The 23388-nt window shown below is 50.1% G+C and overlaps 1 protein-coding gene across 2 annotated transcripts in view; it reads left to right on the top strand.

Moving 5' to 3' along the window:
* Clc-a (chloride channel protein 2) overlaps positions 1-23388 on the top strand; it is a 132238-nt gene that overhangs the window by 67741 nt on the left and 41109 nt on the right. For both annotated transcript variants that reach the window (XM_077698746.1, XM_077698745.1), the window contains exon 3: positions 21673-21823. In XM_077698746.1, the coding sequence (XP_077554872.1) occupies positions 21673-21823 (151 nt within the window). The remainder of the gene's footprint in view (positions 1-21672; positions 21824-23388) is intronic.

Raw genomic sequence — 23388 nt, 5'->3', positions numbered from 1 at the left:
CCTCTGCCCCGCCATCGTCATCCTCCACCCAGGCTCGTTTTCTCCCTTCCCTGGCCAGGGCACAGGTCGACCTCTCCGTGTTTTCACTTCATCGGAGTCATCTATCTCTCGCCACTTGCCAAACGCCTTGCGAGCGAAGTACGACCCGCTGCTGCTCGCCTCTTTAGAAGAGGATTTATTATCGCGCACCTCAAGGTCGACTGAAGTGGCGTGCCATTATTTCTCATCCTCCGCAGCCTCTCGCGATGAAAAGGATCTCTCTCCTCTCTAATGTGAGGAAGAGGAGGATGGACCGTTACTGTGCCCTGCGATAATGGTGATACGCATTCATCACTGGCGATATAAGCCATCAGGAGCGCGTCGGATTGCGCAGTAACGTAACGTGCAGACAATTTGCTCGCAATCAGGCACGCATCATATTCCACGATACAAAAATCCGCCTTCTAGGCCATGTTAGGCGTTTTTATATTTAAAAATAAAAAAAAAAATTGGCCGCGTATCTGCCCCTTTCGTTGCAAATGTCGTCAAAAGACGATAGTCTTTATCGACTTTTGCCAAGTAAATGCCTCCCTTCGCTTTACCGCTCACCTCCCATGTTGTTCCTCTTGCGTCGCGCTCCTCCCAAGGTAAAGACACCAAAGGTTTGCTTAAATCATTTTAAATTTCCCGCATTCCACTGCTCCAAACCGGGTGTCTCAATGCGAACGCTGCCGTACGGCGAAGACGCGCGTTAATCGAGGCACCCTACTTCAACGTTTATAGAACCGCGTTTCCCTACTCCACGTGCTTTGCAAGCAGAACATGGAAACTATCTAGTGGAACCTTGCGTAACTGTTGCCGGTTGATTTCTTAAAATGGCGCCAGAAGCTATAGTGGCGCTGGCGACAGCAGGCGACGGCGGAGTAAATTCTTTTTCTGCAGTTGATGAAGTATTTAATTTCGCAAAAGTCAAGCATGTTTGAATTTTTATAAAGGAACACTGCAAATATCACTTCTGTATTGATTTGTTGTCTCATATTTACGTAATGTCTTGTTCTTCTTCAACAATGTTGACAAGTATGAACATTACACCGGACCAAGACGGGTAGATTTAGCTGTGACTATATAAGACTATTGCGCAGGCATTGTTTTGCTTTGGCCGGGTGGCTGAATCGAGTCACAGACAGACAGACGGACTGACATACAGACACACAGACATACAGACAGACCAAAATTTCTGGGTTTAAGTAGCCCAAGAAAGACTATCGTCTTTAAAAGAGAGAAAGAGGTGGGAAGTAGGCTGGCCACCTGTGGCGATTTAAGTAACCTGTTACTCAAATAAGGAGGAGGAGATAGCCTTTATTACATCAGGAAGACGCTAGGTCAAGTGGGGGAAGTATAGGAGTAGAGGGTGGGATATTCGTAGCTTGGGTCATCTTGAAAATAAACCGTTCAAGTTGAAGCTGGATGGCTCCTTACGAAGGCGGAAGAGGCCACGTGGGTTGGAAGAGGGGGTGAGGAGAGCAGGCTCACGGCTCTAAACTGCTCGCGCTAGACCGCTTTCTAGAGAGTAGTGCGCAATTAAAGTCGGCGTGGAGGGTTCCAGTGTTCGAGGGTCGATGTATGAGGAGGAGGAATTTGGAGGAGGCTTGAAGTTTCTGTAACGCGTAAATTTTGGACAGTGCCAAATTAGGTGCTGGAGATTGGCGGGTGCGAGGGCGGCGCAGAAGGGACATCGAGGCGGCAGGGATGGGGTGTACCATTTACGGAATGTCTCTGGGGTTAAGCTAGCATTTGAAAAATATTTGTTCATAAAATAAGCTCCGCGTCGGAGCGCGCCGTTAAGTGGTGACGCATTCTCCATTTTCCCCACGTGCACGTCACTCAGCCCGAGCAGCTGCGCCGCGCGTACGTATGCAAACGAGGACGAGCCGGGCCTTTCGCTTGCGCACTGTGGCGGCGTGGAGGTGGTGCAGCCGCCGCCGCCGGTGAGGTCTCGCGTGCCGCCGCCGCCACGTGCCGCTGAGGCTTGCGTCACCGGACGGAGAATTCGGGTTGATTCGGTGCTTTGTAGACGGCGCCGAGCGGCACTGCGACGGAGACGACGAGGCCGCCGACGACAGGCTGCTGCTGCTGCTGCGGCTGACGATGGCTTTGCGCGCGTCTTCGTCCCGCGCTGGCTTGGCATAGGAAGATTCCGCGTACCGATGCTGTCTCGGACGGACACTGCGGACGCAATTCTTCCGTCAGGCCAGGGGCATACACGCGGAAGCTTGTGGAGAACCGTCCAGTTCTGTTTCTTCATTTAGATGGGGGTGAAGAAACGGAGGGCACAAGTGAAAGCGAGAGCTACCGAAACTCGCCGCTGAATATGTGTATATATTGTCAGGCAAAGCCGAAAAACGCAAGGTCCTTGTAGTGATTAGATTAAAGTCTATTGGAGTGAACTTGGGCCGTGTTCGCTCCGATAATATAGATATAGCTATAGGAAATGTGTCAGCTCTATAAGCTATAGGAAAACCTCAAACGCAGAAGAAGCAGCGAAAATGACACGCTGTCGAGCGTCGGCGAATCGAAATGTCGGGTTGTTTGGTCGGCAGGCATTTATCTTGGAGCGATGTCCTTTCCAGAAACGTCGTCGTCGTCGTCGTCGTCATCATCACCATCATCATCATCATAGCTCCTTAAGGTTAGCTTTACTGTATGGCGTTTATATCGAACATCGCACGCTCAAGTCGGTTATTGCAAGCTTCCTTGAAAAAGGAAACAAAGTGACAAGTTTACATTCATTGTTGCTTCGAACGAGTTCGGCTTTAGGAGTGAGTAAATGGTCGGTATTATTACGCGTCGTCCTCTGATATCGGGCGAAGCGTTTTGCTGTCGCTACCGCATCACAAAATTGAAGGCCTCGGCACGTAACGGCGTGCGCCTGTAAACCGACGACAGCGGGGCGATAATGATGGCTGCGAAAGTGAGCGTGCAAACGCAGTTCATTGAAACATACCGCAGCATGAAAGACAAAGAAGAATATCTTCTCGGACACGTTGTCTTGCGCAGAAAAGATTGCTCGCCTCCCAAAGCTGCTCGATGAGAAGACAGTCGGTCGAGCACGTGACCGTGAAGGTCTTGCTCAAGCCAGAGGGTCGGCTCGTAACGACCTGGAGAGGGGACGGAAGGAATCGAGTGAAAGGAGACCCGTGGCAGGCGGACGGAAGAAGACGTCCCCTAATTATCCAGCCGGCGTCATGCGGAATTGAAAGCCAGAAAGCAGCAGCGGCAGTGTGGGGGAGGGCGGCTGTCTTGGTCCGGGGATGTAAGGGCTTAGCGGCGGTACAACGCTTTCTATGGCGAGCTGAAAAGAGCTGTTACGCCTCCATCGTTATGGCTGCTGTCTTGCTTTGACGGTCCCTGGCGCGTGACAGGCGCAGCTGCCAGCGCGCCGATATGGCGGTGGACGGGTGAGCGCTGTACCTTTCGACGTCAGCAAGAGGCTAGTCGTCAAGATGATTTGGATGTATTGTCACGAAATGTGAGATGTTGCTACGGGGAGCATTTGTCCGTACGTGAGTGACGTTATCGCATTTGTCGTCAGCGTGGTAAATAGCCCTGGGAAATAGTACCTTTGGAGGAGCGTCAGGAGGAGTGCCCCGATCTTTCTGCGACACGTCTCCACCTCTTCCGGGATGTGGAAGTTCCAAAAGCTTGGAGCAAAGTTGGGGAGCAGTAGAGAACAACGCGAGCGCTACCACTCATCAACAGCGCACTAAGAGCAAGAGATAATGAAAGGTGGGGTGGAGGCAACCTGGTTGTATGGCCGAAGGCGTGCACGGTGGAGAGTTCCAACACGTTCGACAAGGCGCTCGCACGCGCAAGCACAGACAGAAGACAGACAGACGGATAGACAGATGGACGGACGGACGCGCGCGCGCACACGCACGCACGCACACGCTCGTTAGGTGTCGCTCTTGCTGCGCCGCTTACCGACCGTGAACCGGGTAGAGCCACTACGCGACATTATATAGTGACTCGATCGTCAGGCCTAGCGGCCTTTTGTCTTGGCTTCCTCTGTCGCCCCAGAAGGGAACAAATGAGCTTCAGACTTGTAAGCCGAATCATACAACATAATCTATGCGGCTGTTTGAGCTTAATCTCCCCATTACAGGGACCATGAAGACAGCGCACAACTTTGCTTCAATAAAAATGTATAGCCATTGCGGAATAACAAATACGTCTACTGCAACGTGAGCTGGATTTAAGCAGACTAAATAATTAGGACAGATGAGGATGGGGTGGCAGGCTCTTGAGGCCATTTGTCGCACTTGCTGACTGAGGCTACCAGTCGACGACACCGATCGACTTGTACGAACAGACCGGCGCTGTAAAAAAGGCAAATTTGACAGGTTGAGGCGTGCTTTCATCGATGTTTTGACCTGAGCGCGTGTCGTCCGTTTTCTCATTTAAACATTGCGAGTCTGGATAAATTCATGTTGCCTATACTGGTTAAACACAAACCTGAACATAAGGTTACCTTATCATGAAGCTTAGATACGTACGGACTCAGACACAACGCTATGAAACGCTCTACAAGTGAAACGCTCTACAAGTTTTAGTTTGTTAAACGTAAGAACATTTGCCTTTCCAGCTCGCTGCATTAATTCGCATGTCGTCAGCATCTGACTCCCGTTTTTAATTTTTTTTTATTCGCCCCGCCAATTCACTATAACATTTAAGCCTATTTAGGAAGCCGATGGTTTGAAATATATCGCGTTTTAATCGCAACTTCCTCGTCGATAGAAAAGTCATTTTGCGCCGAGCAAAATTACACCGAGTTGCGAACTGCCCAGTCTTTCGGACAGAGCGAAATCGCATGTTGTATTCGTGGTTTCTTCAACCCCTCGAGGCTCGCAAATCAGTCCGTGCCGTCGCGGTCGCCTGAGTGCTGGCTGCGGCCGGCTCCTCGCTGCATTACGTTGATAATTGCAGCCGCCGGGGCTGGGAAACAACAATCATTCGGTGCTCGAGGAACTTGGAGGCGGTGGCCAAGAGGGAACGAAATGAACCCTTTTCGCGTCTGCGGCGGGAGTACAACCCCTGTTTACGTGATTACACTTCCGTCAACACTGGCGAATGCATGCAGCCCTGGTTGTCCCCGGAATGCGCCGTCCTTTTTTGCTCGCGCTTTTTCTCCCCCTCCCCTCGTTTGGTAAACGCGACTTTGTTTTGCCGCGATTGTAGACGTAGCAGCCTCGTAATGACCCGTGGATTGCCCTGTCTCGCAGCGCGTATACTTGCAAAGCGTGCACAGCGTAGTCTTGCTCAACGACGTAAGCAAATGGGGGGCCCAATTTTGCCGGCGGCGGCTGGTCCATGGCCGTTGGATGACGAAGGCGAATAAGCGAATAAATGGAGAGTCCCACTGAGGGACCAGGGCCGGCTTATGCTGTTAGCAACTCCAGGGGCCAAATTCTGTGGGGCGTCGGAAATTTTCCGACGGCGTTGATTCCTCACGCGGTCCCACGTGATTGGCTGTGCGCGCCGTTATCAGTAGCGTTTTTTTTTTTGCACGCAAGGCCAATCACGTGACGGTGCTTCGGAATTGAACCCGCCGATAAAGTTCCCGCACTCCACAAAATACGATGCAGAATTTTGCATTCACCGAATCAAAGGCGTGTGTGAGGCTCAAAACAGGTAGACCATAGCTAAAATATTTTCGTGTGGTGTACACATAACAACTATCGTTTTTGCGGATAGGTTTTTAGGGCCAGGCGGATATTACTTGCGGTAGAAAACGCAACTTCCAGATGGTTAATTGCAAAGAACTCTATGAATTAACTCTTTAATTACTGGTTTTAAGGGCCATGTTTGTGGCAGCAAGTATAATAACTAAGACTGCTTGAAAAAAAATTATGGATCGGGCTTGTGGTTAGAGAATACGTCTCCAGTAGTATTCTCTAACCTAGTATTATCTAGCCTATATTCTCTCAGTGCCAAATACCTATTGGCAGTGAAAAACGTGGGTGTTCCACGGTGTACTTCACAGCTGACGGTAGGCGCTCAACATGACGTGGAAAGCTATTGTATTTGAAGGCGAACCGTGGGGACGAGTATTCAGAAGTCGCTCTAGAATTAAAAAAAAAAAAAACGTGGCTTAATTTTGGTAATTACTTGCCTCCACTGCACTAATGTAAAGCATACGTGAAAAATCCAGGGATTATGGAATCAGGGTTATGGTCGGCTGGTGCGCACGCACCATCACTTCCAGGTGTCACGCGGCCACACCTCGGCAAAACTGGGCGCCACTCACTCGCACTCACACAGAAAAAAACATTTTTCCTCACGCACTCACTCACACTCACGCTCACCAGTCGCACTCACTCGCACTCACGCTCACTACACGCCCTCCACCACTCGCGCTCACACTCATCACTCGCCGTGACCACTCGCACTCACTCACGCTCACCATTCGCCGTCACCACTCGCGCTCGCGCTCACCACTCGTCGTCCTCCCTCGCACACGAGTGTGTGCAGAAGACCCTCCATGAGTCATGAAACCAAACAGTATTAGTGCATTACGGCGTCAGAAGGCCATCCAAATCATATTCCTAACTCAACACGCCACCAGAGAATTAATTCCAGGGTGCCCCATAGCAGGAGCTCAGCGACGACCGATTTCCGAAGCTAAATGCAATCCCGCCATTAACAACCATCACAGCGAGCGGCTCCTGCGAAGCGTAATTAGTAGCACTCACCGCGGCAAGCCTTTGAAATGGCGCGAGTAGCGCGAGTGCATTTGCGAGCGGTGAGCGGGGCTCATGGCGAGTGGCACTCGCCCTCGCGAGTGGCGAGTGGGGCTCGCCGCGAGTGGCGCTCGCACTCGCGAGTTGTGAGCGGGGCTCACTGCGCGTGGGGCTCGCACTCACTCGCACTCACCCTCGCCAGTCCAAAACGACGGCGAGGATCACTCACCTCTCACTCATGAGGGATGAGTGGAGGGTGTGTGAGTGCACTCGGGAGTGAGCCTACCGACCTATGCACGCGGCGCACATTATTCGACACCTTGTACCCTTCAAATTCATAGTTTCGTAAATTTCGTAAAGCGAGCACATTGCCCCTGGAACCTCCCGGTTCCTGGCCAATCTCCCAACTGTATGTGCCACGAAGAAACTAAGAACAACAGCGGAAACGACTTTTTGTTCCACGCTGACAGCGTGCGGAGAAAGTACAGCTGTTAGAGCATTGGGCTTCAGAAGCGAGTTCAAATCTCATCGCATCGCGCGTTTTTTTTTTATTTACTCTTCACTGCGTTGGCCATTTTCTTGACCGGACAACTACAACATCAACAACAACGGCGCTTTTTTTTTTTTTGCAGAATGTGGTACTTAAGGCTGTCGCCGGTACTGAAATCTACCCACAGAAACGGTATTTGCGCAACTGCTGTAGTTTTGGCTGGTTAAAATTTAATTGCGCGGTGGGATATCACTCATCACGTTTATATTGACGATGAGGAGCTCGTTTGATAAGTAAGCGGGACAAAGCCTACCGTTAGAAATGCCCAAGAAAAGAGTAGGGAGAATACCTAGCTTTTATTCGTGTGAAGTGGTGATTACTAATAATAGTCAACGCAAAAAAAAAAACGAGAAAAATATGCCCGTACCAGGTGTAAACCAAACTGAAAATGTGGAAGAACGATGTCGTAGTGACAAAGCTGGAATTAGCAGGCAAATTACGTGGCTTTCCGTGGCGTGTCCATGTGTGTTAGCATATGCGTCAAGTGTCATGGCGGATACAGCGTGCCAAGGGTCCTCCTCCTCTTTGTCGGTTGCAGCCGTCTTACCTAAGAGGCCTTAGCCGTACCCACATCCTTCTCATTGTGGACGTACAGCGTGACAGTGCGGGTAGCATAGTAGTCTCAGGGTACCCGAACTCTCCGCTTTTCGGTGGAGTATACGTATTGGCTATAGCCTATATGTATACCCCCAGCGATGACCTCTCTAGAGGTCAGTCGCACTTACACATTTAAAGCAAGGCTGCAATATTCGCCTCCTGCAGGCACAAAAAGCACCGTTACAGTCCTTCTTTCGAGGGCAGTTCTGGCAGGGTGCCGTTGTCGTTTGGTTAGAGTGTACTAGAAGAGGGTACTCTAGACTGGTTGAGGACTGCCCGGTACGACGAAGGAAAATCCGTACTCGGTACTACAGGGCTTCCGAGTCCGAGCGTGGCTTCCCCACTCCGTCACGATGCTGACTCAGGGCGAAGGCAGTCAGCCTGGTGCGTCCCTGGCAGTTGCCGCGCCCGTCGCAACTTGTCCGGGTCGTTTCTCCGCCGCCTACGCTTTGCCTGCCTCGCGTTGCACGTTCACGTTGCGAAAGCGACTTGCACTATATACGGACCACCTCGGAGTGACGCGTTTCCGCGGTAACATAGCTGCTTCACCGGCCGCAGCAGCGTCAGTGTTGCTGGAGCTGGCATCGGAATTGACATCGGATAACCAAGGTCCGCGAGTGCAGAATGCATTCAACGTGTGCGGTGTTCGATCTCTCTGCGCGGTTTCGGAGCTGCTCCGTCCGCCCGCCTGAAAGCGCGATTACTCTGGGAGTTCTCAATGTGAACGCGCGGGTTAATTTATGTTGTCTCATTTATCGAAATCATATGGAGTGTGCTTCCACCGATTGGTAATGTAAAAAAAAGCACTGAGAGCAATTCTTGCACCATCTCGATCGTTCTTTGGAAAAGAACGCAAGCAGGGTCAGTGGACTGACCCTTGACTCTGCCGTTTCCCGCGATCATATTAGAGCAGTGAACGTATCACACGGGACCATTTCCAGACAGGTGATCGGGGGAGTTTTTGTCTGTCTGTCTGTATCTGTCTGTCTGTCACTCGATTCAGCCAGCCGGCCAAAGCAACACAGATGCTGCGCAATAGTCCTGTATACTCACAGCCAAGTCTACACGTCTAAGTCCGGTGTTAATGTTCATACTTGTCAACATTGTTGAACAAGAACAAGACATTACGCAAATATAAGGCAGAAAATCGATACGCTGATATTTGCGGTGTTCCTTTATTAAAAAATTTACGGCTTTAGCAAATAAAATACCACATCAACTGCAAAAACCCTCGCCTGCTGTTGCCCGCACTACCTGGCGGAATTAAAAAAAGATCAAATGGCAACAGCAACGAAAGGTTCCACAGTAGGTTTCGCGTTCCGCTTGGAACACTCGTGGAGTAGGGCAACGTGGTTCTATAAACGCTGTAGTAGGGTGCCTCGATTCACGCGCGTCTCCGCCGTGCGGCAGCGCTGGCATCGAGGCCCCCGACTTGGAGCAGTTGAACACGGTAAATTTAAATTGACTTGAGCAAATCTCTAGCGTGTTATCTTGGGAGGAACGAGACGGGAGAGGAACAGCAGGAGAAATGAGCGGGAAAAAGAAGGGATGCTTTTACTTGCCAGGGGCGCCAGTCGACTACGTGTTGCGTCGACATTTGCAACGAAAGGAGCAGATACGCGGCCATTTTTTTTTTTTTTTGATTCGTAGGAAGCACTTATTGTCTCCGCACTGGCAACATTCTCTCGGTCGCGTTTTGCCGGCAGTGAGCAAGCGGTGCTTGGAAGCCCGTGACGTCATCTCGTCGGGGTCGGTTCCTGGTTTCGCGGCCGCCGACGTGGGGGGCTGCCCGTTCGGGCGAGGGATTCCCCAGAGAACAGTTAGGCCAGGGCGAAATCGTGCTGGCCGTTTGGAGCGCGGCGAATGCGAGAAATGAGAGCGTAGCCTCCCGTGTCGTCACACCCGGTGGGGGGGAACGGGGCCCAGCAGTTGAGGGGCCGGCGGTTTCAAGGGATTGTCGCGGAATGATACTTTATAACGGGCAAGAAGCACAGCCCGAGTGGAGGAGGATGGTGAAAGGCGACGAAAAAACAATAGCGTCCGTCATAGAAACAAAGATGGAACGAAAGTTGCAGAAAGGGAAATGTTTAAAATGGAAGAATAACTTCCTAAGACGAAATCATTTTTAAGACTGCTTTGTCTCGATAACAATGATACCAGTATGATCGCAAACTTCAAACAAATATTCGAGATATTAAGGAAAACATGTGAAGAAGTGGCGACTCCCCAGCCATTTTCTGGCGATTTCTCTCTGACGTCACGGCATTTCTTTGTGACGTCACGGCATTTCTTTGTGACGTCACGGCGGACGCCGACCCGTAGCACTGTCCAGGAACATGACTCGGTGATTCTAGCGACGTCTCTAGGCCCTTTTTTGAATGATCATTTGAATGCTAACGTGCTGTTTACACGGTGATGATAACTGTGTTTTTGTGCTGACCCATAATACGGCATTCCTGCTCATATTACGTCACTGTAGCGCGAAATTCGAAAACTTTGGCGTTTTTTCTTTTCGGTTAAGATAATGTGAGTTTTTTTTTTCGGTTAGAAACGTCTGTCGTGACTGGAATGGAGCTGAGCGCGTCACCAAAGGCTAGCTCTTTGAAATTTAACAAAATTGGGTTTTATCATCATGGCTCCTCGAAACGTATGCGCACGTGTAGATACCCGGATGAACGTGGTGTGTATATATACTCCAGCTCGTATTGATCGCCGATGCCACGAGTGAGCGCGATCTGTGTACGGGCAGGGTTAATTGGCGGTCGTGTCCTCCTCCCTAATGACCCCGTGAGACGGCGGTTCCGCGTGCGCACGTGCGAGCCCTCAACTGGCGTACTTCGATGAGCGTCAATGACGTGCCAACAGTGCCTCAGGCTGGCAGCGGCCTCCCCCACCCGTCGAAACAAGCGCACGCTCTCGCATGAGCGTCGTCATTGGCGATTTATGTGTATATGAAGGAGTGATCATCGGTGGCGGCTTTGCGTATACACAAACTAAATCAATGGCGTTTTGTATACTGGCGCAATGCACTGCAGAAATGCAGTGTTAGTGTCGCATCGGAGTCAACATTATTTATAAGGCCCATAAAGCAAGCCGGTAATAAAAGAAAAGTGCTTGGTTTTAGAAGGGTTTCCGCGGATGAGAATAGCCCTGGATTGTTGCCAAAACTGACTGGGATATGGTTGGAGGAAGCGTCTGAACCGTATACACGTGGCTGAGCGAGAACCGTGACCTATGTTCGTAGAATCCCGATGCGACGTACCGTTTTTTTTTTTTTGCTTTTTTAGTTTGCAAGGCTCGAATTGTTTTGCCTGGCAGTGGAGGACTCGTTTCCGATGGGAGCGTGCATACTAGTGGTATAGGCGAGAAGCACGAACGCCGCGTACTTTTCAGTTTGCGATGAGTCCGCAGGCCGGTAATCGAAAAGGCAAGCTGGGCGTGCAACCTTCAACTAAACACGCACCGAACGCGAGCAGTCGGAATGAGTTTCAACGCAGAATGCGTTCATGTATGCTCCCATCAGCACCATTACCTCATGCACGTCGAAACGAGCGTTGTGCGCTGGACAGCTGCGCTGAGCGAATATCTCTGCATCGATGCTGCTAATCGTAATGCGATAAGATCTGCGCCTTCTCCGGTCTATCTGTCGCCGGATGTTCCAGATATTTTGCGAGATCTGGGACTCCTCCCAAAACTCCAGGACGACGCCAAGGTCCGCGCGTCGCGGCGCGAAAAAAGTCGTTCTGCCGGCTTAAATAAAGTTTATTCAATCCAATCTAATCCCGAAACTCTGGCGCGTAGTCCTTTCGCTGCCTCCATACCTTTCAGCCTGCAGCGTATATAACGCGGGATATTCACTGGCACACCCATCGGCCACGCGTGTAGTGTAGTTCTGCCGATGTCCTGTCCTTCTCGGGCAGGCTTCCTGGGGAGTGCATGCAACCGCTTATGAATGAAACGGAACCAACGTTCCTCATGTTTGTTTCGGCGGCTGCGACTGCAGGAATCGCGGAGCACACGCGCTTGGCCACTTTGTCTAATGGACAAGCCCGTGGAAGATAGGTGTGCTGTATGGTATATGCGATGGCTTGGCGCCTGCTCGATGTTTGTCAGTGTCGCTTGGTCGGGCTGCTTAAGATTGCGCTGGCTCGGTGCCAAAATAAAGCTGACTGGAAGCATACTTTGTGTTATCTGTTTTCGCCGGATCTCTGTGAGCTATAATTAAAGAACAAACGATGAGGCGATACTGCCAGCTCCTCGTGGATTGGAACTTAATTTTTTTCTATTGGGATGTGGAGTTAACGCACCGCGCTAAAATTGGCCCACGGCGGATGTTCTGTGCCACCTACCGTGGTTCCCCAACGGGTGAAGAGTGTTGAAAACAGCGTACTTCGTGTGTTTTTCAACCTAATTAACAATGGGGTGCTGCCGGAAACGCCCACCGCAGCTGTTTTTCTTGTGGAGGCAAAAATCGAAAGCGCCCGTGTGTCGAAATTTCGTTGCACGTTGGAGATCCTATGGTGGTCGAAATCAATTCTAAGCACTCCAGTATGGCGCGTCCAGCCGAGATCGATCGTGTCGTTGGGCTCAACAACACAAAGAATTACACGTACGTCTTCCAAGTGTTTCAAGTAATTTCAGGTAAGTCAGAGAGAGAGAGAGAGAGAGAGAGAGAGAGAGAGAGAGAGAGAGAGAGAGAGAGAGAGAGAGAGAGAGAGAGAGAGAGAGAGAGAGAGAGAGAGAGAGAGAGAGAGAGAGAGAGAGAGAGAGCGCAAACTTTATTGTCCACAGGACCTAGGTGCAGGTCCTTATTGCTGTCTTCAATTCACCGGGTCCATGTTCATGTGAATCCGGTGCACATGTTCAGACAGAACTAATGAACTCGTACTGCTAGCGAAGTTGACACTGTACGAAGAAAGGAAAGAAAAGACAAAACACAGCTAGACTTCAACTTGGTTTGTGTCATAGGAAACAAGGGTGCACGCATATCTGTACATGAATCGAGAACAGATAAACAGAAACATTTGTTCGTGGAAACGAGACCGTATACAATCTTCACACTCGCCCTTATCACCATTTCATCACTGAAGCGCAAACACATGCACGAGCACAAATATATGCGTGCTTCCTTATTTCCTTTCTTTCTTTCCTTTTTATTTACTTTCGCCCAGTGGCACGTTCGCCCAGTATGAGCTCATTAGCTAGTAACCAACTTACCCAACTTTCCGCTTTAATTCACAGAGAAGCGTGGATTTTCGCTGCCGGCGGGGGAGACAACCGGAGCTCCCAGGAAGTGATGGAGGCGAGGGATTGGGCAAGGGGTGGTGGGGTGCATTCCCAGTAAGAATGAGGGGTGGGTGGGTAGGAAGAATAGTTGGGATAGGAAGGATGGCCAGGGCGCCGATAGAGGCGGCGAAGAATGTGATGGGAGGGGAGTGAAGAGGTCAGTTTTGATCTCCGGAAAGTAACAAGCTGCGTAATTATGCGGTGCGTGTACGGACACACACTTTCTTTCCGCGATCAGCTTGTCGTGTATCCTCTTTGTAATTTGTTATTGGTTGCAGTTTGTCGGGTTCGCTTGCTCATTACTCCGCGTAATATCATCTAACGAACAAAATTAAACGACATTGTTTTTATTTGCATTATTTCGCTGGGACAGGACTTGTAACGAACGGCTACCACAAAGCAGTTGAAAAAGATAGCCTATTTTGAATCTTCCTGAATTAAACTGGGCTGGCGAGCCGTATATTCTTTTCGTGCTTCGAAGGCGAAATCACTATGACCTCCCCCGGCAATACTTATTAGATATTTCTTTACTACTGCATCGTGTTTGCGACGGTTTCTTCGCTTTGGTTGCCTCGTCTTTGGCGCAAATAACTGGCGCAGCCGCACGCCACAGCTTCCCAGAGTCAGGAGTTCTCCGTGAATGGCGTTTACTACACTCACGTGACGTCACCTTCACCTGTCGCGTGATGTGACGTCGGCTCCGCACGCACTAGGCTGTAACTCTTGCTCCGACGCTGGGAACGTACTGAGGGAGAGTGGTGGTTCCGAACTCGGCCCTATGTACTCGGGTTCGATTCCCGTATGAACTCAAATGTGTTTTTAGGGTGTAGGAGTACTGTGAACTGGGCGAGTTGGTACGGATTCATTATGCGCGGTAAAACAGGACGCGGCGTGGTGGTGTTGTTGTCCGGTAGGAAATGGCTGCCACAGTATAGTAAATAAATAAGAAGCACCTGTGGTCCGATGGGATTCGAACCCGGGTATGCACAGTATAGCAGCCCAGTGCTCTACCAACTCTACCAACTAGTATCTCTTTTGTACATTGCCAGTGCAGAAAAAAAGTTGTTTTTGTTGTTTCTTACAATCGCAACACCTATTTTGTCAATAAACACACTCTCTCTCTCTCTCTCTCTCTCTCTCTCTCTCTCTCTCTCTCTCTCTCTCTCTCTCTCTCTCTCTCTCTCTCTCTCTCTCTCTCTCTCTCTCTTCGTGGCACATACGCTCTTGGGGGATTGGGCAGGAATCGAGAGCGTGGAGGGGCATTGTGCCCGCTTCGCGTAATTCACAACACTATGAATTTTAAAACGCCACAGTGAATGATGCGCACCCCGTGACACCTGAACGTGATGGCATGTGACTACAACAGGCGCACACCAGCCGCGCAGAACCCTGATTTTATGGAAGCTGTGGCGTGTGCCGGTCTGCTTTCTGTCGTGATTCGCTCTGTAAGACGAAGGAACGAAAAAGACGCGCATACATGGTGTAGTAGAAAAGAAGGCGGTTGTAGTAATTCGCGCCAAAAGACAAATAAACGAAAGCGAAGAAAGCACTGTAAATGAGGTGTTGCAGCAAATAAATTGCTACCTATCGCCAGGCTTTCGTCTTCAAAGCACGTAAGCAGAGGTAGTGCCCCGAGGGATTTTATTTTTATTTACTTGATTGGTTGATTGTGGGGTTTAACGCGCAGACGCAACGCAGCCGATGAGGCGTGCCGTAGTGGAGGGCTCCGGGTTAATTCTGACCGCCTGGGAATCTTTAACTTGCGCCAAAATCTCGTACACACGGGCGTTCTTGCTTTTCGCCTCCATCAGAAAAGCGGCCGCCGTGGTCGGGAATCGAACCCGCGTCCTCGTGCTCAGCAGCAAAACGCCTTAGCCACTGAGCCACCGCGGCGGGTATTTACTCTTCGCAACGGCTGCCGCGTTCTGCACCGGACGACAAGAACGCCGGTATTTCGCGGAACGAAGCACTTGAGGCCTTCGCCTTAATATTTCCGGAAAGTCTTCCCCTCTCAAATTTATCATCAGGGACTGTTAGTTCTGTACGTGCGCCGTGCAAGTCCAGGGTATCGCGGCGCGACCGTTCACCGTGCTACTCGGGTTACGTGCGGCGTGCCCGTTCTCGGCTGCATGCAGCTCGAGTGTCGGTCGATCGCCGCCGAACTCCTCGTAAAAATTCCTCGGAGCCCGGGGGACAATTGTACCCTTCGGCGGCCACCGGGGCGCGACATTGCTCGCGATCGCGTGCACGGGCCCCCGAGCTAGGCGCCTTCTCGCAAAGGCGTGTCCTTTTCCGCGACCCAGAAAGGAGAAAGGAGTGCGTTGTCCGCAGTAGCGGCCCGTCGTTCTCGGCGCCTCGCAGCTGATAACGGGACACTTGTTACGACTGTCACCGCGTGTCGCCAAGTGGGTGGAGGGGTAGCGCGCGCCGATACTTGCACGCCCTTTTGCCCCTCCGTGCACCGTCCGCCCGATATGCGCGCCCGTCTTCATTGATGCGTGTTTGAGGCGCTGCGTGATATCGGCCACGGAGAAGGGGGCTGTAATATGTTCAACAAGCGATTCGGTGTACCACTGCAAAGTAGAATTCACTATAGATGTGGCAACTTGGAGGCTTAAGGTGTTGCTTTTCCCGCACAATGGCTTGTACGCATGCGAGCGTGTCAAAAGGAGTGTTGAGAAAAAGGAGGAAATCGTTGTAACTAAGCGCCGTGCCTTTTGAAGCTTGCTAGCGCCCGTTCCGTTCAAGGATATTCAAACTACGTTCATGCCGTCGCGTAAGAAAGGAGAGTGCAAGCATATGTTGCTTATTTACTTTGCTAAGATAAATTTAGATGTTTTGGCAGTTTCCTTTGCTGTTTCTTTCGCTCTTGTATTACCTTTGTTCATTCGCATTTTCTGAGTTGAGGCCAGTGAGAGCAGTTATGGCACGTGCGTTATTTTACTGTACTTTTAATATTTGTTTACTAAAACTATTGCTACGCGTGCCGTTTTTTTTTTAGTGCGTGCTTTGTATTTTTACATGCCAAACCATATCGTTGATAACGAGTTGCTCGCACATTAAATAATTCACTAATACTCGTTTATTTTTTCAAAGATCTCCATACTTGTGTTGTGTGTATAGCTTATCCCTTGCTTCTGCTGTGTGCCTGCAGATTGCAATACGCAATGTTTGCTGGCTGTATCGGACGAATAGATAACAAATAAATAGTTATGCCTCGTTTGGGCATTTATTTCACTTCCGTGTTACTGACCATACACAAAGGCGAACGACAAACGAGGCTTTTACTGAAGCGCTATACGTGCAGAATCTGTCGCTTAAGGCGACTTAAGGCACTGATGGCCATTCCCATCCGTGAGGCCCTTTCGATACACTATTCCTTTTCCCCAAACCTTCGATACGCTATTTGTTTTACCTTTTTTATACCTAATTTTTCTGTTTATTACTTTCCACAGCGAACCTTGTCTGCGCACGTCACTTCTCTGCACCCCCCCCCCCCCAACTCCCTTTCCAATAGACGACTGTTGAATCCGCATAGAATGAGTAATGCTACCTTGAAAATAATGCGTATAGTATACAACTCCAGCAATGCCTCAATCACTGAGCAGCCGAACCGTTCAGGACGAGCCACTTTTTCTCATTTTCGTGTTTCCTCCTTAGCTTTATTGTCTTTTCTTGTGTCGCATCGAAAGACGCATGTTGTGTTTGACTGGGAACGCTGGTTCGCGCCCTGTTTCTGCGACTGGTTGTACCCTAGCGCCAATGAACGAGCCAGTGGCTCTGGCTGTTGGAGCAAGTGGGCCTGCCGGCGCCCTATAGCTGGCTGTTCTCTATCGATAGCTATTCCGTCAGAGGGGCCCCGGTCGTCGAGACGAATCGACGGTCGACCTTGGCTTCGTTTCGATGCGCCGGCGATAAAAGGAGCCTGGTGTCTCGCGCTCTTATAGTATACGCCCGGGGTCTTTACTGTTGCCGCCTCTTTCCTTTTTTTTCTCACTGCCCTCCTTGTAAAGAGACTGTCTGTGCGCCGCACTAGCTCTGTGAGATAGCGTCGCGCGGTGTCAGCTATATTGCTTACTCCCTGTACCGGTTTGCGTTTGAAGGCGCAAGCAAACGGCGTGGTGTGCGCGACGCGACCGTCTCCTTGGGCTCGCACGGTGGCTTGTTCTCACACGTTCACGCGCTCTCTTATGGCACTCGGTGAACGAGCTCTTTCTGGCCTGCTCCAACGGGCGATCGTATAATTTTTGTGTTCGCAGTCATCTTTACAATCTGGCCGTGTTCCGCTTCTCTCTACCTATCGTCCCCGTCCCTTGCTGCTGTGTTACCGTGCCCTCCGCCTTTTTCCCCTTCCCCCATTTTGTCTAATCCAACAGTTCAGTTCCGGTGAGCTTCCTGAAATGCGCTTTATTAAATGCGGAGTACCTTAGGACCGCACAATGTCCGTCCACGTCAGTGCGCATAGCATTCGCAAAAAATCACACAGACACCGTCAGGATTCGAGCCTGTATCTGGTAGACCAGACAAGAGTTAGTGTCAGTCGTCTTACCCATTGGGCTACGACAGTGAGTGGGTACCCGAGAGTCAGACGGCTTACTCCCTCGAAGTGTGCGGAGTACCTTAGGACCTCCCAATGTCCGTCCGCGTCCATCCGCGCGCACACCACCATCAAGCGAAAATCAAGCGAAATTCGATTTGAGCCGTGAGTTGCAGTTTCATTTAGGGAATGATCAAGGTGCAACTCACGTACGGCTCAAATCGAATGACGGTCGGGGCGCAACTTGGATGTCATTTCGAGTCTCCGTACTCCGCATCCTCGCCATCATCCACGGAGTGGAGATGCCGCCATTTTTTCATTGGTTCTGAGTGTGTTTAGTACGTGTAAAATTAGGAAACGGACCGGTAATCGGCAACGAGTAATCGTCGCTACTATAAAAATGACATGTTTGCCTGTCGAGCGAACACACATCATCCGATGCCTCACTTTTTAAGACAAGTTTCTTACTGGCTTCCGAACTTTTGCCGTTCATCTGTATACGATTTTTTTCCGCAATTTTGGTCGCAGTACTGACGCCACTTCGCGGAACCGAATTTTCGTTATGGTTTTCTTGGGATTCCACTCACTAAGCGGACGACCTGCGCGTGCGCGCGCAGGTCGTCCGCAGGTCGTCCTCGTGAAAGTAAAAAGCACGTTTCAACATCACGAAAACAGTCATTTTTCGTTGCTTTATGTAGCAGGAACCAGACTCCTTCCCAGCAGTCAATGGTGTGAGCGTTCGTCCGGCCAAAAGAAAGACGGATGGTGGTGATTTAGTCGATGCTGTCGCTGCAGAATAGCGCCTTTGCGCCGCCTGTGATGGGCCTGATGAAAGCACTCGTAAAAGGAAACGCCTGGGTAGCGAGATATCTTGCGTATGCGCGTAAAATTGCTCGGTTCTTCTCGGTTGTTGCGTTCGAGACACGCCTCACGGCCCTTTGATCGCCCATAAAACGACGTTTCTTGGTCTTCCTCAAGCCAATCACGCCGCCCGCCCGCCATTGCACGCAGAGGCACCGATTTGTGCTGCACGAAAACAGTGATGGCTTCGCCGCACGATCCTTGCGGGACAGTTGGTACACGCAAAATAGATGCTCGTCGCAGCCCTATATTATTCCTGAATGGTTTAGTTCAGCCCGCACACCTAAACTTCCATCCGGGTCCGTGCCACGTGTCTTGGCTAAAAGGACGGCGCAGCGCTCAGACTTTTTCTTTCACCTTTTTTATTTGTTTATGCGTAAGCATAGAAGGGTCAAACCAGCCGGACGTGTTTCTTGAAATGGGCAAAACGGTGAAGCCGGAGTAGCTTCCTGAGCGTGGTGCCGCGCCTGCGCAGTGGTGGAGCGTGACGTCAGCGGCCGAGCGTCGGCGCGCGTGCCCCGGAGTGAAGCGCGCAGTTTGGAAAAGGACGCCGCTGAGTGGCGCGTTTGGCGGGACGAGCCTTAGTCCTCGTGTCGGCGCGTTGGGTGAAGGGGCATGATAATGAAACTAAGGTTTCTCGTCAAAAGAAGAGCAAACCAAGGCGTCCCAGCTGAACACAAAGAAGCATGATAAGCAAATCAACGTCTCAACACAACCCCAAGAATACATCCGCGCTTATGCACATAAACGGACCTGCAAACGGTGGTCCCTCTATTTAACTTTGTTTTCTTCTGGCCGCTGCCATTTTGTTGCTGCATTCCAGCCCCGTTATGATTGATATTTGTTGTGACAACTGAGCTGCCTACTTTTGGGCTAATAAAGAAGCTCTTTCTCTTTGTCATTCAAACTTTTCTGCGGATGGATTCGTGATACATGGTGAACAGCTGCCGTGAACCGGCGCTAGCTGTTTCGCGGCTTTGCTGCCTTTGCTCCGCGCGCACTGGTACCAATTTATTACCGGGATGACAAGTTACCGCCGTGGTTGGCCGCAACGCAGAGGCGTCCTACGGTTGGGCCGTCTATGTCCTCCTCGACCTGCACCAGTGACGGGCCTGCAGGGCCGTGCCTGCGGCCGGTGACAGCCGCCGACGCCTCAATGGCCGCCCCAGGTGAGTTTGTAGTGCGAATAGAGGCCACGCACGGATGGTCGTGAAGACATCTTGAACGGTCGTAGGAACTTGTAAAGGCAGCTAACCTCAATGTTCTCTGCCGATAATTCCTTCACTGTGGAACCCCCCTTTGAAAGCCTCATGAAAAAAAAAAAAAAGAAGAAAGAGTTGCCTATCAACTGAAATCACCGCTGTTTAAGTTGTCTTTTATATTTGGCTTGCCAATCATAATTACCCCACAGCCTTAGTTCAGGACATGGCGTTGAAGCTTGTTTGCGCAAGGGGGTGGTCAGAATAACGGCTTTACAAGAACAACGCAACTGATTTGACCGACTGATGCTTCTACCGCATGGTATTGAAGCGATGGGGTGAAGTGTGCGTGCAGGAGCCTTCGTGCTCCTGAGCCCTCAAACTTTCACTGGTGGGCATCCCATGCGCTGGTTGTTTATCCCAGCTTCAAGGGATCTGTGAATTTCGTGCACGCGACATGGCTGGCAACACTGGGACGCGCTCGCTGTTTCCATTCCCAGGGGTGTCGTGTGTGTGTGTGTGTGTGTGTGTGTGTGTGTGTGTGTGTGTGTGTGTGTGTGTGTGTGTATGCATGCTTGCAATCTGTGCGACGTGCTACTGGCCACAAGTTTACGGGAGGCGCGGAACAGCCGCCAAAATTTATGGACACTCGGTGTGGCGTCCGAAGATGCCGTTTTCGCTGCTTAAGGAAGCTATTTTTCCGAAATGCGCGGGAACGCTTCCCACTTTACGCACGCGACGTTACACATAACGTTTTCCGTGGCTTCTCTCAGCGTCCCGGAGGCTTTTGTGGCCGGTACAGCTGCACTCAATGTTACCTGCAATTATGACTTAGTAATACTGTCGTGTTTTTCGCTCTATTGAGGCATAAGTTAAAAAAAAAAACGTCAACTTTTATTTGTTCGCCCATTACTTTCGAAACGAATGTTTGTTTCCGAGGGCTAACCTTCCAGCCAAGCTGATACCGAGGTGGGATTTATAATGAGGATCGCATACTATAGCGCACGTAGCAGCGCGTGATCTTCCGTGGCTGTGGAGAGATTTGTTCCCGCCCCGTGGCGGGAACAAATTATTTTGCTCGCTGGCGTTACGAAACGAGTGCCTTATACCGTGGGAAAGCTAGCGCGCAAACGACAGCCGTATATTTTCGTGTACACACGCTGTCGATTGAATTTTAACGTTAAGACAACTACAGCTACCTGTGAAATTGCGTGGTATACGCTATGCAGAGCGGGTATTTTGCGTGCGCGAGCTGGAGGGCCTCCGGTCCGTGGGAGCAGCATGAAATTGAGCTTCCCTCGGTTGGTGCAGCAATTAAAGTGTTCGAGCTTATGGGGTTAGGAGTTTGGGATGTGTAAATATCGGGCAAGCCGCCTAGTCAGACTCGTGCTGTGCGCACGATGTATGCCAACCGCGATGTCGTTGAAGCGTCGTGGAAATATGAAAAAAGAAACGGCTACAACGTACGTTACGTAAGAGATCAACTGGTTGTCGATCGCGCAATAAATAAATAAATAAATAAATAAATAAATAAATAAATAAATAAATAAATAAATAAATAAATAAATAAATAAATAAATAAATAAATAAATAAATAAATAAATAAATAAATAAATAAATAAATAAATAAATAAATAAATAAATAAATAAATAAATAAATAAATAAATAAATAAATAAATAAATAAATAAATAAATAAATAAACAAACAAACAAACAAACAAACAAATAAATAAATAAATAATGTCGCTTCTGTCTATGAAGCCACTTACCCAAAATGATCGAAATTAATGCGGTGGTCAGCGCCCCGTGATTTTGATCCAGGCTGGAAGGAGACACGTCGCTTCTTTTTTTCTTTTCTTCGCGTGGTCATTGGACATCGTTAAAGCCCGCGCATGCGCGTGCTGCCGCCGCCTTTGCCCCCGCAGATGTTTGGCCAGTACAAGGAGGACCTGGGGGCCTTCGCCAAGTCCGAGGCGCATCGACTCAAGACCTTGGAGAAGCTGCGCAAGAAGGAGGAGAAGCTCGACCAAAAAGAACTCAAGCCGTACAGGCCGGAGTGGCAGCGAAAGTGCTTCGGTGAGTACAGCATGTGTGTAGTGCCCCACTCCTCGTCCCCCATCACACTCGCTCGGGAATGACGTTAATGACGGTTCTGCATGGGAAGTTGCTTACACAAAGACACTCAGAATCGACTACATGCAGGTAACGTGGACGTGAATCAAATAAAAACACAGTAAGCTCGTTATAACGAAGCCCTAGGTGCAGGAAACTGGCTTCGTTATAAGCGACACTTCGTTAAAAGCGCCGGTTTACCCTTCCTGCACTGCAGTATGGACCGCGGAAAGCCTCGATTAAGGCGAGAATTCGAATAAAGCGATTGCGCATATAACGAGGGTTTGCTGTATCTGCGTGGCCGCTTTGTTTACAAAAGGTCGATCTCAGCACAAAGATTTCAACTCAAGCATGTAGCTCTTTCCGCGGTACGCTTTAAAAAAAATGGCTGCGGCTCAGCTCAGCTGACCCTGGATATGCAAAGCGAAGCTTGGCTGGCTTAGCCTGTTTAAGTGTTCGCTTCACTTGGTGGACCTTTGGTTCAGCTGTAATTATTATACTATTCGTCCAAAGCCTGCCTTTGTCTACGGTTTTGGTACCGCTTTCGGCGTTTTCCGAGCCGAATGGCTCGCCGCAGGGTGGTCAGACTCCGCTTGCCGACGTCGGCTCTAAGCCTCCAGCTTCCGCGCAACGCTCAGAGAAGAAGGCCCGGCCTCGCTCTCATCCATGGCCAGGCTCGCATGCACGCGACGAGTCACGTGGTCAGGCGCGAACCAGCTTCGGAGAGCGCATGCACCAAGCTGGCGGCGGAAGCGGCGAACGCGGTGGAGCTCAGCCCGGCGGGTCACGTGATGCGTTGCCAAGGGTACGGCACAACTGCGGTCAAATGAAGGTCAAATTTACCGCGCCGGCGAAACCGCTCCGCGAGGTTAGCAAAGCTTTGCTTTAAAAATCTGTGCGCGCAGCAGCGGTTTGTATACAATTCTTCTATTCCCCCCACGGAGGAACAGAGGATGTCATTCGGATTTCCTGCATCGTCTCTGGCTTGGTCGTATCTGTCTGCGTGCGTGTAGTCTTCAGCTAAACATATTTGGTAACAGCTGTTCCTGTCTACTTCGTGGGTAAAAAAAAAAAAAAAAAAAGAAGCACGCGTCGTTTTGGCAAACGCTCTGAAGCCGCCAACGTTGGAGGGAGGAGGGAAATTTGACACAAAAATTTATCACGTCCGCTGTTGTCTCTATTTTAACTAATTTTCATCTGTAAGTTGTGGGCGAGCACTGTCAGCGAAGTTTCTGTGTTGTATTTGTAATTAAAGTATCGCCATTCGTATCATCTGCTTGTTGTGTGCTTCACACGGAAATAGTCGTAGTTAGCCATCCTTTTTAAAGCAAGCGACGAGAACAGGTGGTTTAAATTTTGGACGAATTCAAACTAAAAAATACCTACAAAATTTCACGAATTTTGTACTGAAGCAGCGCGTAACGAGAAGCGTTTAAGGCACCTTTTCACGGTTTAAATATACTAGTACACACGAGAAGGAAAGAAAAAAAGCATTTACAGGATCGTGGATGTAGTTAAGGGTATCGGGA

This window comes from Haemaphysalis longicornis, unplaced genomic scaffold (assembly GCF_048455015.1).
Source record: "Haemaphysalis longicornis isolate Haplotype H1 unplaced genomic scaffold, Haemaphysalis longicornis Haplotype H1 scaffold_2, whole genome shotgun sequence".
NCBI classification, from domain to species: Eukaryota; Metazoa; Arthropoda; class Arachnida; order Ixodida; family Ixodidae; genus Haemaphysalis; species Haemaphysalis longicornis.
The sequence above is the reverse complement of the archived record's forward strand: the minus strand, read 5'-3'. Positions and strand labels throughout refer to the sequence as shown.